We start from the raw sequence: 17,975 nt of genomic DNA, 5'->3' as shown, positions 1-17,975 counted from the left end.
TTTTTTCCTCGCAATCGCCTACGTGATTTTCCTTGAAATTCACCCCTAAATCTTTGGAAATCTCTCTCTCTCTCCCCCCCCCCCCCCGTGGGTGTGTGCCATGTTTACTGAGATCGACAACAACAAAAACGAGCCTTAATGCATTATGACCGCAGCGGTGGCCTAGTGGTTTCAGCATCCGCCTCGCATACGCATACCCAGAATTTCTTGAGGAGCGCATTTTTAAACGGAAAGTTATTTATGAACACAATTTTTTCATGTATCGTAAGATCCCGCTGTAACAATCAACATATCCGCAGACCTCCTCATGCAGGCTTGCATTGTTTTGCTATCAATATTCTTGCTGTCGTCAAAAACGTTCCCCATTGGTTTTCTATGGCAGTCTTAACTACTCGATGCGAGCTGTGGACAGACTTAACAAGAAATATTTTGCCACGCATCAGAAGAATGGACCATTACCTTCAATATTTACATAACAGTGCCTTACAATAATTCACAGTTGCCTCACAAATAAAAGTAATGTCTAAGGATTCTGTACTTGGAAGGTGCAGGGGCCGTCCCCAGTGCCGCCGGTTACCCGCTGGTGATACAATGCGTGCAAGCTTTCGCACGGTCTGGGGCTCGGTTTATGTGAGTGAAATGTTTGGGTAATGGGTCTTAGACACCTGTTTGTGTAGCACAAAATGCCTCGTGCCAAGGCACTCATTGGCCAAAGCTGCCGTTATGCCACAAAAGAGCATAAAAATAATAATCATCATCATTAATGCGTACTGAAATCTTGGAATCCGAGAAGCGATTGGGGCATTTAGGAATGTTCAAGGTTACTTGAACCACGCAGTTCCATAATTTTCTTTAATTTAGGGTACGACACGCAATCGAAAGCAATCATCTGAGCACGAGGCTTCAATAATAATAATAATAATAATAATAATAATAATAATAATAATAATAATAATAATAATAATAATAATAATAATAATAATAATAATAATAATAATAATAATAATAATAATAATAATTGGTTTGGGGGGGAAAGGAAATTCTGGGATGTTTTAAAGAAAAAAAATTCGCCGTTCAAAAAGCCTTGGGCTGAGCTGGGAGTTTACTTACTTAATTGGTTTGGGGGGGAAAGGAAATGGCGCAGTATCTGTCTCACATATCGTTGGACACCTGAACCGCGCCGTAAGGAAAAGGATAAAGGAGGGAGTGAAAGAAAAAAGGAAGAAAGAGGTGCCGTAGTGGAGGGTTCCGGAATAATTTCGACCACCTGGGGATCTCTAACGTGCACTGACATCGCACAGCACACGGGCGCCTTAGCGTTTTTCCTCCGCACAGCACCCGGCAACAGTGGTCGAGCGCCCTAACCACTGAGCTACCGCGGCGGGTCAGCCTTCAACTCTTGACGGATTTTTGCGTACAGGTGCCATCGCTACGTGTTCATTTCGAACTGATTAGGACTATGCTTCGCAGGTACGCGGTGGCGTGGACCGCAGGCAATCAGCAGGATGGGACTTGTGAATGTAAGCCCTTTGAACCTCGAATGGCTCGCAGTGTGCTGGAGAGCCACTCGCCCGTTACTGCACTTTTTACGCATGAGTGTCGAAAATGAAGAGGTCCACGTGTAGCCGGTGTCAGTGTCTATCTGCAATCCTTTCCCTGACCTGCCGCGGCGCCTAAGTGGCTTTGGCGTTCTGCTACTGGTACGAAGGTCGCGGGTTCAATGCTGACCACGCGGGCCGCGATTTGAGTGGAGGCGCGAAACACAAAAACACACGAGTGCTGTGCAATGTCAGAACAGTTTAAAGAAGCCCGGGTTGGCCTAAATTTATCTGGATCTTTCCGTTAAACGACACAATTTACCATTATTTCTGTGTTAACCTCTATAGTGATCCTGTTTTATTTTTCCTCGTTCCACACCCACACACAGAGAGTCCGAGCTTGCTTCTCTTCTCTTTATCTCACGCAAGCATCTCTCTCTTTCTGTCTTCCTCTCGGATTCAACAGTGCCATGAAGAGAATCGCTGTCGTGAAAAACAAGCTGTCACTGTCTTCAAAATGATACTGCAATGTATGCGCGAAATGTTTTGAAAACAAGTGCGGGCAACGTATTTTCAGAGCGGCGTACAATAAATCCCTCGTGTTCTTTGCGTACCAAATGGAAAAACAAAGCAAAAAAAAAGCACACATGTATGTTGTGCATGTTGACCATAAGACGGGACTGCCTACATTGCTTTGTGGTCGGTTCACGGTAGGTACTTAATCATCTCGGAAGAAATATTTACCTTTAGGTACAAAAAGAGTTTTAATCCTTCTGTGCAAGGTAAAGCGAAACCCTGCGCCTGTCTTGTTTGTTCCCCCACGATACCCAAGAGCACTTTTTTCTTTAAGCTCTAAGTAGAGGCACTGAAAAAAGGTGCTGATCAGGAAGGCAAAGAGTAAACGGTACGAATGACAGCGACCACCACGTGGGCCGATTTCAAAACTATGTTTTTTTGAGATACGCCGGTGCAATACAGCCATGAATTTAAGAAGTGTCATGGCTGTACGGATGTCCTTGGAGCGTCGATGACCACATCATCGCACTGACTTACGCGCTAAATCGAGACTCTGAAATTGAATGCAAAGAAGGGTGGCCAATTTCCAGAACATTATTTTGTGCTTGCACAGCAGGGAGAAGGTCCCGTGAGACGCGTCGCTAAACGCAGGCTGGAAGCATAGAAACACTGAGTTATGTCTACTTGCTATGCTAGGAACTGCAGGAGCGTGAAGGTAAAGAAAGAAAAAGGCGCAATGCAATCAATATTGCGATGAAAGTTTTGGAAAAATTGCGCAAAAGCTATAGGAGCAACTATAGTCATAGTAGCAATAGCAATAGTATTGAATTGCAGCGACTCAGTGGTTATGGTGCTCGGCTTCTGACCCGAAATATACGAGTTCGATCCCTGCCACGGCGGTCGCATTTCGATGGAGGCGAAATGCTAGAGGCCCGTGTACTGTGAGATTTCAGTGTACGTTAAAGAACCGTAGGTGGTCGAAACTATCCGGAGCCCTCCACTACGGCGTCCCTCATAACCTGAGTCGCTTTGGGTCGTTGAACCCCACAAAACCCAAACGAAAGATCGCGTTGCTCCTGTCACTTACGCTGAAATGAGAGCCTGCTCAGCACTCGCAATGCGCGCGAAAGGAAACAGCAATGCATATCGTGTTGAGCTCAACGAAGCTGTTTTTTTTTAATTCTGACCTGCCAAGGAAAGTTTTGCGGCGTAGTAACGTGTCGCGCCTGTTCTGAACGTGACACACGGGAGTGGCACAACCCTTGTGCATATGGCACCGACAAGCAACCTTGCAGCGCGGTACGTAGGCTCACAGGCTTTGCAAAAACTTACTTCATCGCGGTGCTTCGACGAAGTGCCATGTAAGTTTGTGCTTTCAGTTTCCTTTATTTTAGTGGTCATATGTGAACTGTTGCGACGAATACTAAAATATCATTTTTTTATTGACAGGGTGATTATGGCTTTAAGGTAAATGTGGTAGAAAAGGTCCCGTAGCTTCAATGAGCTTTATTTAGTAGAAACTATGCAGAAACCTTTTCCTTGGCGAAGAAGAACCACGTAACGTTTACGAAAGGTTGTTCGTGCCTTTTCGTTGAAGTGTGGGTACTTCTTTGCCACACGCTTTGCGGCTACTCCCGCGGAAGAAGTTTATTTTGTGTATGCGTGTTGATGGTGCCTATTTTAAAACGCATATACTTAACAGGAAGAGGAGGAAGTTAGCCTTAGAAGCAATGCTAAGATCATCATAAAAAAAAGCAGCTGGTGAGGATCAGGTAAGAGCAGATCTCTGCAAGGACGGTGGAAAGATTGCGCTAGAAAAATTGGCCGCTCCGTATAAGCAGTGCCTCATGACCTCGAGCGTACCGGAATCTTGGAAGGAGGCTAATACTGTATTCATCCATAAGAACGCGGTCGTCAAGGACTAGAAAAACTACACACCGATCAACTGTCTGTCGCCTACGATGTATTTAACAAGGTAATCACGTGTAGAATCAGAACAACCTTAGACATGAATCAGCCAGTTGGCTAGGCATTATTTCCTAAAGGCTACTCGACAACAGACCATGTTCGCACAATCAATTAAGTAATAGCGAAAAGCGGTGAATACAAGCTAGATTTCTATATAGAGATAATAGATTACGTGAAAGCACTTGACTGAGTCGAAACCTCAGCATTCGTGCAGGGATTTCGGAACCAGGGTTGACTAGAGCTCTGTGTAAATATGTTGGAAAATATCTATAGGGGTTCGAAACGAATACTCCTCCATTAACAATGTGATAAAATCCAAATAAGCAAGGGCGCTCGGCAGGGTTACGTGATCTCTCCAGTGCTCTTCACCGCCTGTTTAGTGGAGGTATTGAGAAGCTTGTATTGAGAAGAGTTGGCGATAAGAGTTAATGAAGAATACCTCAGTAATCTGCATTTCGCTGCTGTCATTATCTTGTTACGCAACTCAGGGGACGAAATGCAGAGCATGATCAATGACAGCGAACGAAATCATAATAGCGGGTCCAAAAATTGATATGCAGAAAATTAAACCAATATTCAACGGTCTGGGAAGGAAGCAGCTGTTTACTATAGGTGGCGAGGCGCTGTAAGCACTAAGCGAATACATCTACTTTGGGCAGGCATGACCGCAGGTCCGGACGACGAGAGGGTAATAACTCGTAGAGGGCAGGTACTCTCAGGTTATGAAGGGCAGTTTACCAGTATCCCTCGAAATAAAAGTATGAAACAGATTGATCTTACCGGTGCTCATCTAGGCGCCAGAACTGTGGATGCTAGCCAAAGGGTTCAACTTGAATTTTAGGACAACGCAGCGAGCGATGGAAATTAAAATGATAGGAGTGATGCTAATATAACGGACGAGAGCAGAGTGGGTCAGCGAGCAAACGTGGGTTAATAACATTCTAGACAAAATCAAGGAGAAGAATTGGGCTCGGGCAGGGCATGTAATGCAAAGGCGAGATAGTCGATGATCATTTACGGCAATAGACTGGATATCAAGAGAAGGCAAACGTAGCAAGAGGCGGCATAAAGTTAGTTTGGTAATTGAGATTACGAAATTGGCAGGGATAAAGTGGCCGCAACTGGAACTGGTCAGGATTAATAGGAGAAGTGTGGGAGAGGCCTGCTCTGCCCTGCAGTGGTCGCAGTCAGTCTATTGTAAGGAATGGCGGCAATTCAGTCTCCTGCACGCCTGAAAGCTACCACGTAGAAACCATGCATTTATGCTCATTCATGTCAGCATAGGTTTTTCTGCGATTAAGGCAGAAAGCTGGGCTAGTTGGTGTTTAGATTGAGAGGACATAGTAGTAGCGCTAAAAAAACAAACTATAGTGCTATTACTATGCTGTGTTTTCTCCGTTTGTAAAGTTGGTATATTGAGTCCAATAGCTTTTACCACTTAGCACGCAGGACGAATTCCATCGAGTAGCTTATTACTCTCGTCCAGGTATTTATTAACAGCTTCAAGCGTCCAAGTTAACACATGGCATGAAAAGACCAGATTATGTCATATTGACGAAGATTCATTTTTTTCAGTTATTTTAGCGCTGGGCGCAGGGCACGATTCATAGAAGCATTTTACACTGCTGTCATCTGTTTTTGGTGAACGCAAAGTTGATCACCAAGAGTCGTGGTCTTCTTTCTTCACGATAGTACCTTTGAGCTGGCTCGGCTTATGAACTCATCATAGGGAAGGGGCCTTTCATTTATTGTGCGGTGGGGGAAGGGGGAAGGCATTACCTGTTGGTAAGTATTGCGGTAGTTCCTTCGGCGTGAAAAATAGTGAAAGCACAGATTTTCGCGCGTTTCTGTGGCATCGCGCAGTACCGGAATTAGAGGCGAGAGCCGCGTCTTGCAGTACGAACCCAGGTGGAATGAAAGTGGTTGCTGCAAAATTGGCAGGTGCCTCTTGAGTTACTGTAGACACCTGTCCCTCAGCGTACAAATCAGTACACTGAGCGACAAGCGTCTACATGAACTCAAAAGTTGATTTTGTACAACTCTAGGGAAAGGAAAGAAAAAGATTACAGACCGAATTCTGCTTTTACTTATTTTTCTTTTGCGAACGGAAACGAAAATAAAAACGAGTGCATGGCCCGAGGTAATAATGGCAACAGCAGCACAACTGGCACGCAGCTCTTAGTTCAAGTTATCCACTGGGCGGCACCTGTCTTTATTTAATTGAAATGAGGATTCGCCAGGCTGTTGTAAGCGAAAAAAAGAAAACGAAACTGGAGGCATTCGTGTTCTATTTTGTCTTCTTATTTCAGAGGACGAACGAAAATAGTAAGCACATAGAAGTATGTACAGTTGTACGCACACCTGTCTAGAACGCTCGAACGGCGCACTGGGGAGTGCAGTTGAGTAATTCACGAGTACCCCAGGGCTTGAAACATTGCCTTATCGTGCATGCATATTCCCGTGGATCATGTTCTAAATTGTCATGTCTTTAAAAGCTGTACTGGGGCCCGGCTAGCGGCGGCGATTGCAGTGAATGCAGAACAGAGCGCGCCTCTCGAGAGCTTTAGACAGGTGTGCGGACGACTGTACTACATATGCATTGCGCGCAGCTGAAAAGTGGTGTTTTTTTTAGAGTGGCCGAGTGGATACCAAACAAATAAAAGCGTGAGCCAGGGCGGCTGAGGGTCAGATATGGGGCAGTGTTTTAACCGGATGTAACCGCCAACCACAAGCTGTACCGGTCGTGGGAGATTATAGCAATGTCGCCAATGACGAGTCACACTCGTCCGGCCCGATGTTGCGCAACTCCCGCCGCGAAAGACGAGTTACGGCCGTTAAATGCGTAGCTTGCAATTTTGAACACTAGAGGGCGGTAGTTGGCCATAAAAAAAACGTGTTTCGTGTTTTTAGCACGTGTTCTAAGCTGACAACAGTCATTGCATAATAGCATTACACATGAACAATACCGGTAGCAGCAGTTTCCTGAGAAAAGGAGCTATAGCTACTTCGCCCACTTCTTTGTTGATCATCTTGAATTTGTTTTAGACAGTGACAGATTTCGTTTACGCGTTGGAGGCGCCTACAGATGACCTCGAGAGCAACGGTGACGACGATGACGGTGATTCACTGGGTAGTGCACGTTATCTACTAATGATGAAACCTTGTTTGTGTGATGAAGGAACGTCTATGCATTTTGCAGTGCGTTACAACGTATCGGATCAAACGAATACGGTGTATTTCTGCACGTTGTAGCCCATAACTATGGCGTGCACTGAGGGAAAGCCACTCTGAAGAGCGGCTTTTTCTTTTTAAAAATTTTCCGTTAGTTCTAACTAGCAACCACTCAAGTAATATATTTCTAGAATCAGAATTACACGGAAAAATTTAAGATTGCTTAAAAAACTGCCAATTTTGGTCCATTTTGCGGGAATTCATTTGGCGGTTAAAGGGTTAAAAAGTTATATTCCAGAACACTTCAAGCCTTGAGAGTACGCTTGTTTTGATTCTGTTCGAACCATTTTTTGAGAGGCACAGGATATTAACACTAAATCTGAGAAAGAAGAAACTCGGGGACAGTTAAGCTCCGCTTTAAGTGTAGTACAAGATAGCATCAGTGGGTTTCTTCAGTGGCCTGCTGTCTGTTTGCATATCACTTCGCAGACACGGACACTACTATTTGCGACGCAGGTTCCTCACTCGAAGACTTTATACTGCTCGCGCGCCATCTGTTGGGGCAACGGCGAACATCAGATCGCGGGGTTTCTCCGATGACCGCTGCATGCCGGCGCCACTATGGCGCTTCAAGCAAAGACGATGTGAAACGCCAACATGAAGTTTGCTACGCGCTTAATTATTATCGTAATTAGAACATCTCTAATTACGCACATACTCACTGGCATACTAAGGGTCGCAGGTTCGAATCCAGACTGAAAGCCTTGAAAAATTTTCAGGCGAAAATAATTTACTTTAGGAGGTTACTTCAGTTGACACATGTGGCGCTCTTTAATTTGCATCACGTGTCAGGTATTTTAGTTAGCTTCATTGCACAAATTGACGTGTGGCGTCAGATTTCGCGTGACGTCAGGTGTCACTCTAGCGACGGGACGACGCCGCTTCTCCCGCTGAACGGCAGCCTAAATGCTATCGCTATAGAAATGTTCAAAAAATCTAAATATGGCAGACTAACACGACGGGATAAACATTGGGCGCACCGAGTTGGTAGGAAGAATTTCTTGCGGCATAGGCACGAAATATAAAAACACATATACAAATTCCTTCCAATTTTGCGGCGAACGCATCGACAAATTCGAGCTCACGCAATTGTGTCGCAGTTTATTCCATAATTCTATGGCTGCAGGAAAAATTGCTCGGAAATTGCGGGAATAATGCGGGAACTGATTGGGAAAAACAGGAATAACTGGAGGCCATTGGCCGACACCTTTCTCTTGTGGTGGGAACAGCTCTGCTTATGATGGTGGGAAGGGTTTCCGGCTGCAGAAGTAGACGCTTCCGGGCATCGACTGGTTTACATCGCTCCGTCAACCAGTGGCCTGTGTCCAGAAATTCTGAACGAGTGCATTTTTCTAACGGAACGGAAAATTTTTCGAAAGGCGGTAAGATGATGAGCGCAAACTTCAAAGGGGAACAAAACTGGATGCATTATAAACCGCGCCAATTTACAGATTCCAGGAAGTAGTATAGCGCATGTGTGAGATAAACATTAATAAGAAGATGGGAACATGGCCAAGAGCTAACTACCTCCAGGAACTATAGCCCATCTAGCCCGTCTGCAAGTTCTGTTAAATCAATTTACAGAACTTAGGTGAAATTTACTGTCCGCATTATCAGACAGCTTCGCACATTAATTTTTCACGTACTTATATACTATTGGCAGCGAGGAACCGCGCCAACATTGCTAGGCACACTTAACCACCTTTTCTTCGAAGGGTATATGCTTGGGCTTGTTGGTTCATAACTTCAAGGTGAAAAACGTAGCGCAAAGAAACGAGGACACAGAAAGACGGACAACACACGGCGCCGTGTGTTGTCCGTCTTTCTGTGTCCTCGTTTCTTTGCGCTACGTTTTTCACCTTGAAGTTTTCTTCAAAGACGTGGATGTGATGACGTATGAAAACAGGCGCACACTGTAGCTAAGTTTGAGTCATAACCAACTTTTGTTTTGTCGATTAATGTATCCAGGTGGTGCAAACGAAGGTTCATTTCATTTTATTGAGTATATTTCGTTTTAATGTATTTGGCTCAATTCCAGGTATGTTGTACTTGTGTGCGAAATTTATAATGCATAAGCAGTAAGAAGCATGTAGCAAGTAGAAGTGTTTTCCGTGTAGTTTTATTGGTCATTGTTCAATAGGAAGCCTATTCCCTATGTTACTTTTTGCTTGCAACATTAAACGTGCAAGCTGTTACTGTTACGTCGGTGGTATTGGGCCCTGTAAAACTGTATTTAAACAGCTCTTTCTCCGCCCTCCCATTGAACTTCTTTTGTGCAATAAAAATGAGTGTTCTCAAATGTTCTGAACCTTCAGCGGCTTTCCTCCAGGAAGGTTTGCGCGAATGCTGGCAGGGTTAAGAGGGAAGTCGGGTTAACTGAATGGACCGAAATAATAAAAAAAAATACGGGAAGATCAGATACCTGAAACGACAGTTCTGCGAAAGCAGTTCGATTTACCCTCGATGATTACTTCCATGCATTTGCTCTAAGGCGAAGCTTCACACATGCGACAGAATTTTTGTGGCGTGTGAAGGTAGATTGGGGAGGTGGATCAAGAGTGGCGGCGCGAGGGTGGGCAGCCCCCTGGCTAGGGCGGTGCGCTAGTGAGGTGGCTGCTGGGTGGTGCTTCTGAAGGAAGAAGGCTTCACTCTCTAAGGCTGCAGTTAGATAGACGCTGCCATTTTGCCACTGTTACAGTAGTACTTATTATGCAGTTAAAAACAAAAATAGAAACAGAGCAGCAGTAGGAATGACTCGCAGTAGCAGCACGCGTCGAAAGAACACGAACTCTAGACATGCGCTACCATGCCGCTTCCTGCACCAAAACATGGAAATACAACGAAGTGCCCCACTAGTTTTTAGAACAGCCACAGCCTCGCAATCGCCCCGCATCGGCACTCGCTCGCGCTTTGGCCTTCATTTCGCTTGCACCTATACCTCGATCACTGGTGAAGGCAATTTCGCCGCATCCGGCTCAGAGCAAAGGAATGTTCGCTTTCGTGCCGATTTCGTTCCTACAAACATGCCGGACGTGCGCACAGTTGAGGCGCCAGCTGGAATCACGACAGCCTGCCGCGATGCGGATGAATGGTTCAAGGATCGAGTTTGATCGATGTGCCCTAGCCTCGTTCAATTTTGTGGCTGGCAGTACACTGCACAGCGCTGCACTGCGTGTAATGTTGCTTTCCTGACATTTGCTGCAAGCTTAGGTACCAGGGTGTCCACTTTGTACAGGTTTTTGCAACGAATGCATCGCCGTGGATGCTTAGGATAACGTCCGAACTTTCCGTTGCGAGTTCAACTGCGAAAGAGTCAGTGCGGTACATTTCGATACCGTGACAGAGCGGTGGCATTCGTTACATTTGATGCTAAGCTTAGGGCTTTGCAAGTCATTGAGTGCGGAAGCCTGCTGGAGCTTCGCAGACATCGTGGGCACGAGTTGGTCGCTGCGCTCAAACACCCGTTCTTCTGCCTTGCGGTTGAAAATCTCCGATAGCATGAAAATAGTTCAACTTCCGAGTTCTCCGTAGACTACAAATGGACAACACAAGGCTTCAACGCAAATTGTGAGTATTTGCTGTTTTCCTTTACTGTAGTAAAGAGCCATTCCTCGCTAAACATCCTAGACACTAAAAGTGACCACTACGTATCATTAAAAAAAATGGTGCTAGTTGGCTCCTGTTTGGAGTTTCTTCGAAGTATTTTTCTCTACAAAACATTTTTTGCTGACGTCAAGGCTCTTTGAAGTTTCTGTGAAGAAGCAAAGGTTGTTTAGGAGTCGAAAATTTGAAAATGAAGTGTGAAACAGGGTATGTTAACAGATCGTATTTTAGGAAATTTCTTCTTTCTTGCGACTTCATGAATGAAGTCTTGCAAGAATTTTCATCCTTTTCTTGGTCCAGCAAAAAGGTAGAAGAAATGTGGCGTTTCAATAATTTTTTTACATAAATTTAGGTAACCTTTCAGTCCCAATAATTTTTCCTATTTTCACCAGTTCCATTAGTTTTTGCTAAAAGAAAATTGAAATTTTTAGCACAGTACATTTTAAGAAGGATACTTCCGAAATTACCAAAAAAGTGTCCTTTTCCAGGGACTCGGAACTAAATCCAGGATCATGGCCTTCCGGACAAAAATACTTGAGATGGCTCATTACACACAGCAACTTGCTTGCTTGTAAACTAGACATTTCGCTTTTGGAGTGTGGGGCGTTTCAAGTGTAATGACACTATAGTATCAATACCCGCGTGCAAGATGGTTGTATATTTATTAATAGCAAAGTTGAGGTGGGAGGTAGATACACGTTTCAAATGCAGTTGCAATCTAGCATCGCTAGAATGAAGAGGCCTGTCGTGTATTAAAATATTCAAAAAATAAAGTTATTCTGTGGCGCGGCCAGTGATGCGCTGATTGATCTTTGCTTCCCCAAGAGCGGAAAGTATTATAGACAACTATAGTTGGCTGTATCATTAGAGTATATAATAATCATTACTTCGTCGGCTGTGGCATGATCATTTCTGGATCTGGTGTTTTGCCAGCCTAAAGGCACCTTTTTACATTTACATTTTGAAGCGCTTAAAACCTGGCGCGGATATTTAATTTTGTCCTTTTTACTCCAAGCTGCAGCGTGCAATTAGGACGCGATGTTACAGCCCTGGGGTACATTTAACTCGGAGTCAAAAAAACAACGAAACAAAACTGGTGTATCACGCGTAGCAATCCCTGTATCAACTCTTTAGTACCCGACGTGTCACCTTTGATGCAGAACTTAAGATTTGAATAGTTTTAATTTCTACACGCAGATATAATTGAACTTCCAACACACTTGCAGAAACAGGCGTTCCAACTTATTTGTCACAGCAAGGCCTTAGTGTGGCCCGCCCGAAATCCGGAGGTCCGATGAAAGATGAATTCATTTTAAAGGCAATAAGCGTGCTACACACACATGATCGGATGGCATATGAGTATAATGACATTCGAGACAAGGAATGGCCTTCGAACTCGACGGGCTGCCGCGGTGCGGCACGACAATTTCCGAACGCATTCCAAAGCTTCAACATTCCTTCGCCGCTTTGAAATGGCGCTGTTGCCATCGAGTTTCGCTTTTGTTCGTTCGCTCATTTTCAGTGTATGGAACCACGTGACGAGATGTCGGCAGTCACCGCGGTTCCACTAGACCGACAACGGCACAGTACGAAAAACAGCCGTACGTCATTGTTGTGCGAGATGTTTTTCAGGCCAACGACACCAGCAAACGCGGTCGGTGGATCATTGCCCCTCATGTCCTCAGCAGATGGGCGACTGAGGGACAACTCCACGCCAATAAGGCGATGGCCTGAAAACGGCTTATGGTTTATGGTGTTTAACGTCCCAAAGAGACTCAGGCTATGAGGGACGCCGCGTGGAAGCTTCCGGTACTTTAGACCACCCGGGGTTCATTAACGTGTACAGGCATCGCGCAGCACACGGGCCTCTAACATTTCGCCTCCACCGAAATGCGACCTCCGCGGCCGGGATCGAACCCGTGTCTTTCGGGTCAGCAGCCGAGCACCATAACCACAGAGCCATCGCGGCGACTGACGGCCTGAATACATCAGGGTTTTCCCTATTTTATCGCTATTCTCTATTTTATCGCTAGCGTCTACATTTGACATGAGAACACTTCAACACTCTGCAGAGGTGCATGCTTTCCAAGTTTTTAAATTTTATTCCACGACGACCTCTTTCCATGAGGAGCAGGTCTAAAGGGTTCGCATGTGTGATTTCGGCGATTGTTAGAGCGAAAAAGTTTTTCGCGAACGCAAATGGCCTTCGAGTGTAGTCTTGACAACAAAGACATGAAATCGACTGCTTCTTTCAATGCGGCCCGCCTCGGTGGCTCAGTGGTTACGGCACTCGGCTGCTGACCCGAAAGACGCGGATTCGATCCCGGCCGCGGCGGTCGAATTTCGATGGATGCGAAATTCTAGAGGCCCGTGTACTGTACCATGTCAGTGCACGTTAAAAAACCCCAGGCGGTCGAAATTTCCGGAGTCCTTCACTACGGTGTCCCTCATAACCTGAGTTTCTTAGGCACGTTAAACCCTTATAAACGAAACCAAACCTACTTCTTTCAATGCAAGGCGCGCGTGCAATGAACTGGAAGCACCGGTGTGACCCAGACTGCTGAGTAACGCTTCAGGCGGCCAGCAGCAGTCGTTGCCGTCGCTTGTGGATATAATAATTCCGTTTCAATTTTTGCGAACGCTCGCTGAACACACCGCACGATAAAGCGATTTAAAAATAAACTACTGATCACATCGGAGAAAGCAGGGACAATAAGCAAGTAGCGCCGGTACTATGCGATGTCATCAATCCGGCTATCAGTTCCGAAGCGGCCGATCGCATCGACTCTGCCTGCAGAATTCTGTCGCTGCGTAGTTAAGGAAGAGAACAACCGGTACAAAAGGGAAGATATTAACATATGTAAAGCGCAGCTTGCCTTTTGTGTCATGAAAACGAGCAGTAGCTTTTTGCACGCAGCGATATATGCACCAGTAAAAAAGTGAGCAGAAGATATCGAAATGAAGAGCCACAGAGCCGAAGCAGTGACGCGGTGCGGCTGTGGGCGAGGCGAAGCGTTGTCGGCTGCTATTGGTCAGTGCGGGATGTGATCCCATTTCGAAGGAATTCGGAAATCTCGAATGCCTCCGCTGTGGTCCGTGGACTGGACTGTCACCTGAACTAAATGTCCAAACGGAAAACCACTTTAAACATCTTTGGTTGTTATGCCTCATTGGCAGGTGATGGAGCAGTTTTTGAGCATTAAGCTTGATTTGCTTATTGTGCATTGTGCTTGACTTATTATCCTTAGAGATTCCGAAATCCCGGTTATTTACATTTCAGCAATGAAGGGACCATTGATGATGAAATCCTCGAAGTGCATAACTTTTCTCCGAAGCTTTCGATGCTTGGGCATCACGAGGTTAAACACATCTGATCAAGAGAAACGGCAGTTTGTAGGTGCTGTCCCAAACGTAGGTAACAACGCTCGCGATGCCGCTAATAACGCTTGCGGTACAACTCTGTGACGGCATTATGATTTTTGATTTTTTTTTTTTACATAGATAAGAGGAATTTGGTCACGCTCTGGTTCCTCTACAGTTCGCCACTTTGACACGCCAGTGTAGGTATTTCTCGCTTCCCCCAGCCACCCTACTTTCTGCATTTAGTTTACCGCTTACTGCACACGCATCTTGAATGACTAATCCGACCAAGACATCAAAACGACGCTACTGGAATGAGAGAAATTCTCATTTTCTACATTGTTGCGCGTTTCACTGCACTTTAAGGGACAACCGATTTTGTTGAACATAAATTAAAATAACTAAATGAACTGCTTTTGGCTGGCGTTGTATAATACCACATGGCGAAAATTGTACCAATTTTGAATACCTGGGCACGTGCTCATCAATGCCAGTAATTCGCGACAGCGCCCAGCCAGTACCACTAACCCTAGCGGCCTATCCCGCTCTGTTCTGCAGCCACTCGGTTATTTTTTTGTATTACGTCATGGATGATGTGAAGGTATCGCTTTTGAATGTTCAAACCTATGCGCCACGTGGTTATATTGGCTCAGTATGTAGAGAATAAAGCAATCGAAAAAAGAAATGGAAGTGCTTTCTTTTCGTCACTTTAGAAAATCCTCATCGTAATGCGTTACCTGAATTGCCTTGCAAGTTGTGAAAAAGAGAGCGCACAATGAGTCAGTTATAGAGCTCTGTACGGCACGCAGACAAGCATAATATTTCCGTTGTAACGAAGCTCTGTAACAACATAACTCACATTACGAAATGTTTGACAAGGTTATTGCACCGGAAATAAACAAATTTATTTGATATAGTGAATGCCACTCACAGCACCGCGACTAAATGTACCGACGAATACTGCATTTATGTGATCAGTTTTCAACTAAGCTTTTGATCGGAAGATTCGAATGTGATTTTCACCATGTATTCTAATCCCAATTCAATGCACCACGACTCCCCTATTCAGGAATTATGTTAACTGTAAAGAACAAATCACCAGTTCAGCCTGTTCCCTTTTTCTTTTCTGTCGCAGAGGAAGCGCTAAAGGAGCTCTGCGATGCAGCTGGGCACCTGCGGTATTGGCAGCTGTGCTTTTTTCGTCGCAAGTCGAGGCAGGTTCAGTCATTGTTTCCACTACTCATGGACCTGTTCGCGGATATACAGACACGTTTCGCCAGAAGCAGGTTCAAATTTTTCTTGGAATTCCCTACGCAAAACCACCGGAAGGCGAACTGCGTTATCAGAAACCACAGCTTCCGGAGAGATGGAATGAAGTGTACGACGCAACGGCAGTGAAAGACTCCTGCATGCAGGAAAGAGTGCCATGGGTTTTTCACATACCGACGCCACTTTCAGAAGACTGTCTTTACCTGAACGTCTGGACACCGAATGCATCGGATAAGAAAAATCTCCCGGTGCTTGTTTGGTTTCACGGCGGAATATTCAAAATAGGCTCCACCTATGAAACCAGGTACAATCCTACCGTATTATCAGCGCTAAACGATGTCGTCGTAGTTACTTGTAACTTCCGGCTTAATATGTTCGGATTTTTGGATCTAGAATCCAAAGGCGCCCCCGGAAATGTGGGTCTGTGGGACCAAATATTCGTATTGCGTTGGGTGCAGAGAAATATACTCGCTTTCGGAGGAAACCCAGATCTTGTAACGGTTTTCGGTGAGAGCTCTGGCGCCATGGCCATTCACCTCATCTTACTTTCACCGTACTATTCCGGTCTCTTCCAGCGCATTTTCCTCATGAGTGGACCCCAGAATACTAACACGGATGTCGAGTCGGTGTGCAAGAGCATTGAAAGAGGAGACGAAGTTTCAAGGGTTCTACACTGCGCTGGTCCCTTCAGTGATGCGACGACGCACCCGGAAGATTTAGTACACTGCCTTCGCCAGAAGTGCTCGGTGGAGATCAGCGCGGCTACGGAAAACGTCACGACACCAAAGCTCTTGGAATTCATACCAACCTTCAGGACGGAATTTCTGCCGTATCTACCGTCCGTAGCCGTGGAAAAAGGGCTTTTCCGACCAGTCGACGCAATGATCAGTGTGACAGCGAATGAAGGAGCTTTTGCATTTGTCATGCAGCCGGACACAGATCTTCTACAAAATGATCTTAGTGCTTATGAGCCGAGTGCCTTAAAATCTTTTCTTACGGATATCTTATGGTCGTGGCTCCAAGACGAAATATTTCCTTTAGGCAGATCCTACCTGGATGCCGCTTCAACAAGTAACAATTCGGCGCTAAGACAAAGGGCGGCAGACTTTTTAGGGAACCACTACTTCTACTGTCCGACGAGGTTTTTCTGTGAATCGCATTCGGCGAAAGGAGGCAAAGTCTACCCTTTTGTCTTCGGACATAGATCCCGGATGTCTCCTGTGCCAGGGTGGATCTGGAATACTCACATGCAAGATATACCCTACGTATTTGGAATTCCCTTTTTGGAAGAAGCGAACTATACCGATGAGGATAGAGAGTTCAGCGAATACATGATGAAGACCGTAGTTTCATTTGCCAAATCTGGGTAAGTTCTGATGTCACCCATTGCTCAAACATACTTATTCTAGGCAGCAAAGTAAAAAAAAAATACTGCTAATGATTGAGAAGGGAATGGAACAGCAAGCAAGTTAGGTTGGGCTAATATCAGGGAATGTCCACAATGAAACCCATTTAGAGCGTTCTTAGAAACTTAGAATAGATCGATTAGTGCCGCGTTTTACTACAATTTCAATGCAGCGATATAGTAAGGCTGCATAACATCTGTTTTCAGATCTCTTTGCTATTGCTTTATTTAGGCGTGAAAAATTAATTGTCTTAGATAATTTAGCCAGTGTCCTTTTTAAGCCTACTTGCTTTTCCCTAATATGTCCAGAGGTGTTCGCGATTTTATTTTTAGAAGAATTTGTGTTTGTAGCAAAAAAGGTCTTTAAAAACAACCCTGAGTAATTCTCATGGCAACTGCTGATGAGAAATTTTAGCATATTCTTTCGCACAACCACATTAGAACTGTATAAAGGTCCGCATGCTTCTTCTCAATGTTGAAGCGCACCTTTCGGGGATCTTTTTATTGACGTATTATTGAGGTCATGGGATTGTCTAGAATCTGTACAGAAGTTCCTCTGTAACTCTAGTAATATTTTTTATTTAAAGAATTAAAGAACGAAGTCGGACATCCAAGAAAGTGCTAAATAGCGTTGAGCCACGGGACTTAATCCCGGGCTCAGCAAGACCTTTCACAAGGATTTCTCTAACCTGTCGAAAATGTTGTATTTTTATTCGAGCCCTAAAGAAAAGGCAGCCTATAATTAACCAGAGCGGCATGACCATCGGTCAAAGATTGCCAAAAGTCTGAGCTGTACTCAACTTATTAAACAACATTATTTTGAAAGCACTTCTATTTGCTTAGGTCGCCGATTCCTCCTGATGGCATGCAGCAGTGGCCCCAGTTTTCGGCAGCAAATCCAAATTTTCTTTGGCTGGAGCCTGGCAACTACAGAGTGCTGAAGAACTTTGCTGATGCCAGGTGTGAGCTCTGGAGGAACTTTTTGTAGGATCGAATATGTAGGAAGCGCTTTTCCTTTGCTGATTAAGAGCAACCATGTGTCTATAATAAATAAGGCCAAATGCACCCGTGTGCACGAGTGTGAG

At 45.0% G+C, this 17,975-nt stretch overlaps 1 protein-coding gene across 1 annotated transcript; it reads left to right on the top strand.

Annotated features, from left to right (window-relative positions):
* Positions 1-10,656: 10,656 nt before the first annotated feature.
* On the top strand, positions 10,657-17,975 carry LOC144094598 (cholinesterase-like). The gene is made up of 3 exons (XM_077628514.1): positions 10,657-10,820; positions 15,352-16,851; positions 17,734-17,975. Exons 1-3 carry the CDS (start codon positions 10,792-10,794, stop codon positions 17,876-17,878), a joined length of 1,674 nt encoding a protein of 557 aa, XP_077484640.1. The 5' UTR covers positions 10,657-10,791; the 3' UTR covers positions 17,879-17,975.

This window comes from Amblyomma americanum, chromosome 6 (assembly GCF_052857255.1).
Source record: "Amblyomma americanum isolate KBUSLIRL-KWMA chromosome 6, ASM5285725v1, whole genome shotgun sequence".
Classification (NCBI taxonomy): Eukaryota; Metazoa; Arthropoda; class Arachnida; order Ixodida; family Ixodidae; genus Amblyomma; species Amblyomma americanum.
The sequence above is the reverse complement of the archived record's forward strand: the minus strand, read 5'-3'. Positions and strand labels throughout refer to the sequence as shown.

Bases quoted from the DNA above. Each gene is read 5' to 3' on its own strand.
- LOC144094598 (XM_077628514.1), top strand. From the start codon at position 10,792: ATGGACAACACAAGGCTTCAACGCAAATT. The intron at 10,821-15,351 runs GTGAGTATTTGC...TTTCTGTCGCAG, and splicing joins ACAAGGCTTCAACGCAAATT to AGGAAGCGCTAAAGGAGCTC. The intron at 16,852-17,733 runs GTAAGTTCTGAT...CTATTTGCTTAG, and splicing joins GTTTCATTTGCCAAATCTGG to GTCGCCGATTCCTCCTGATG.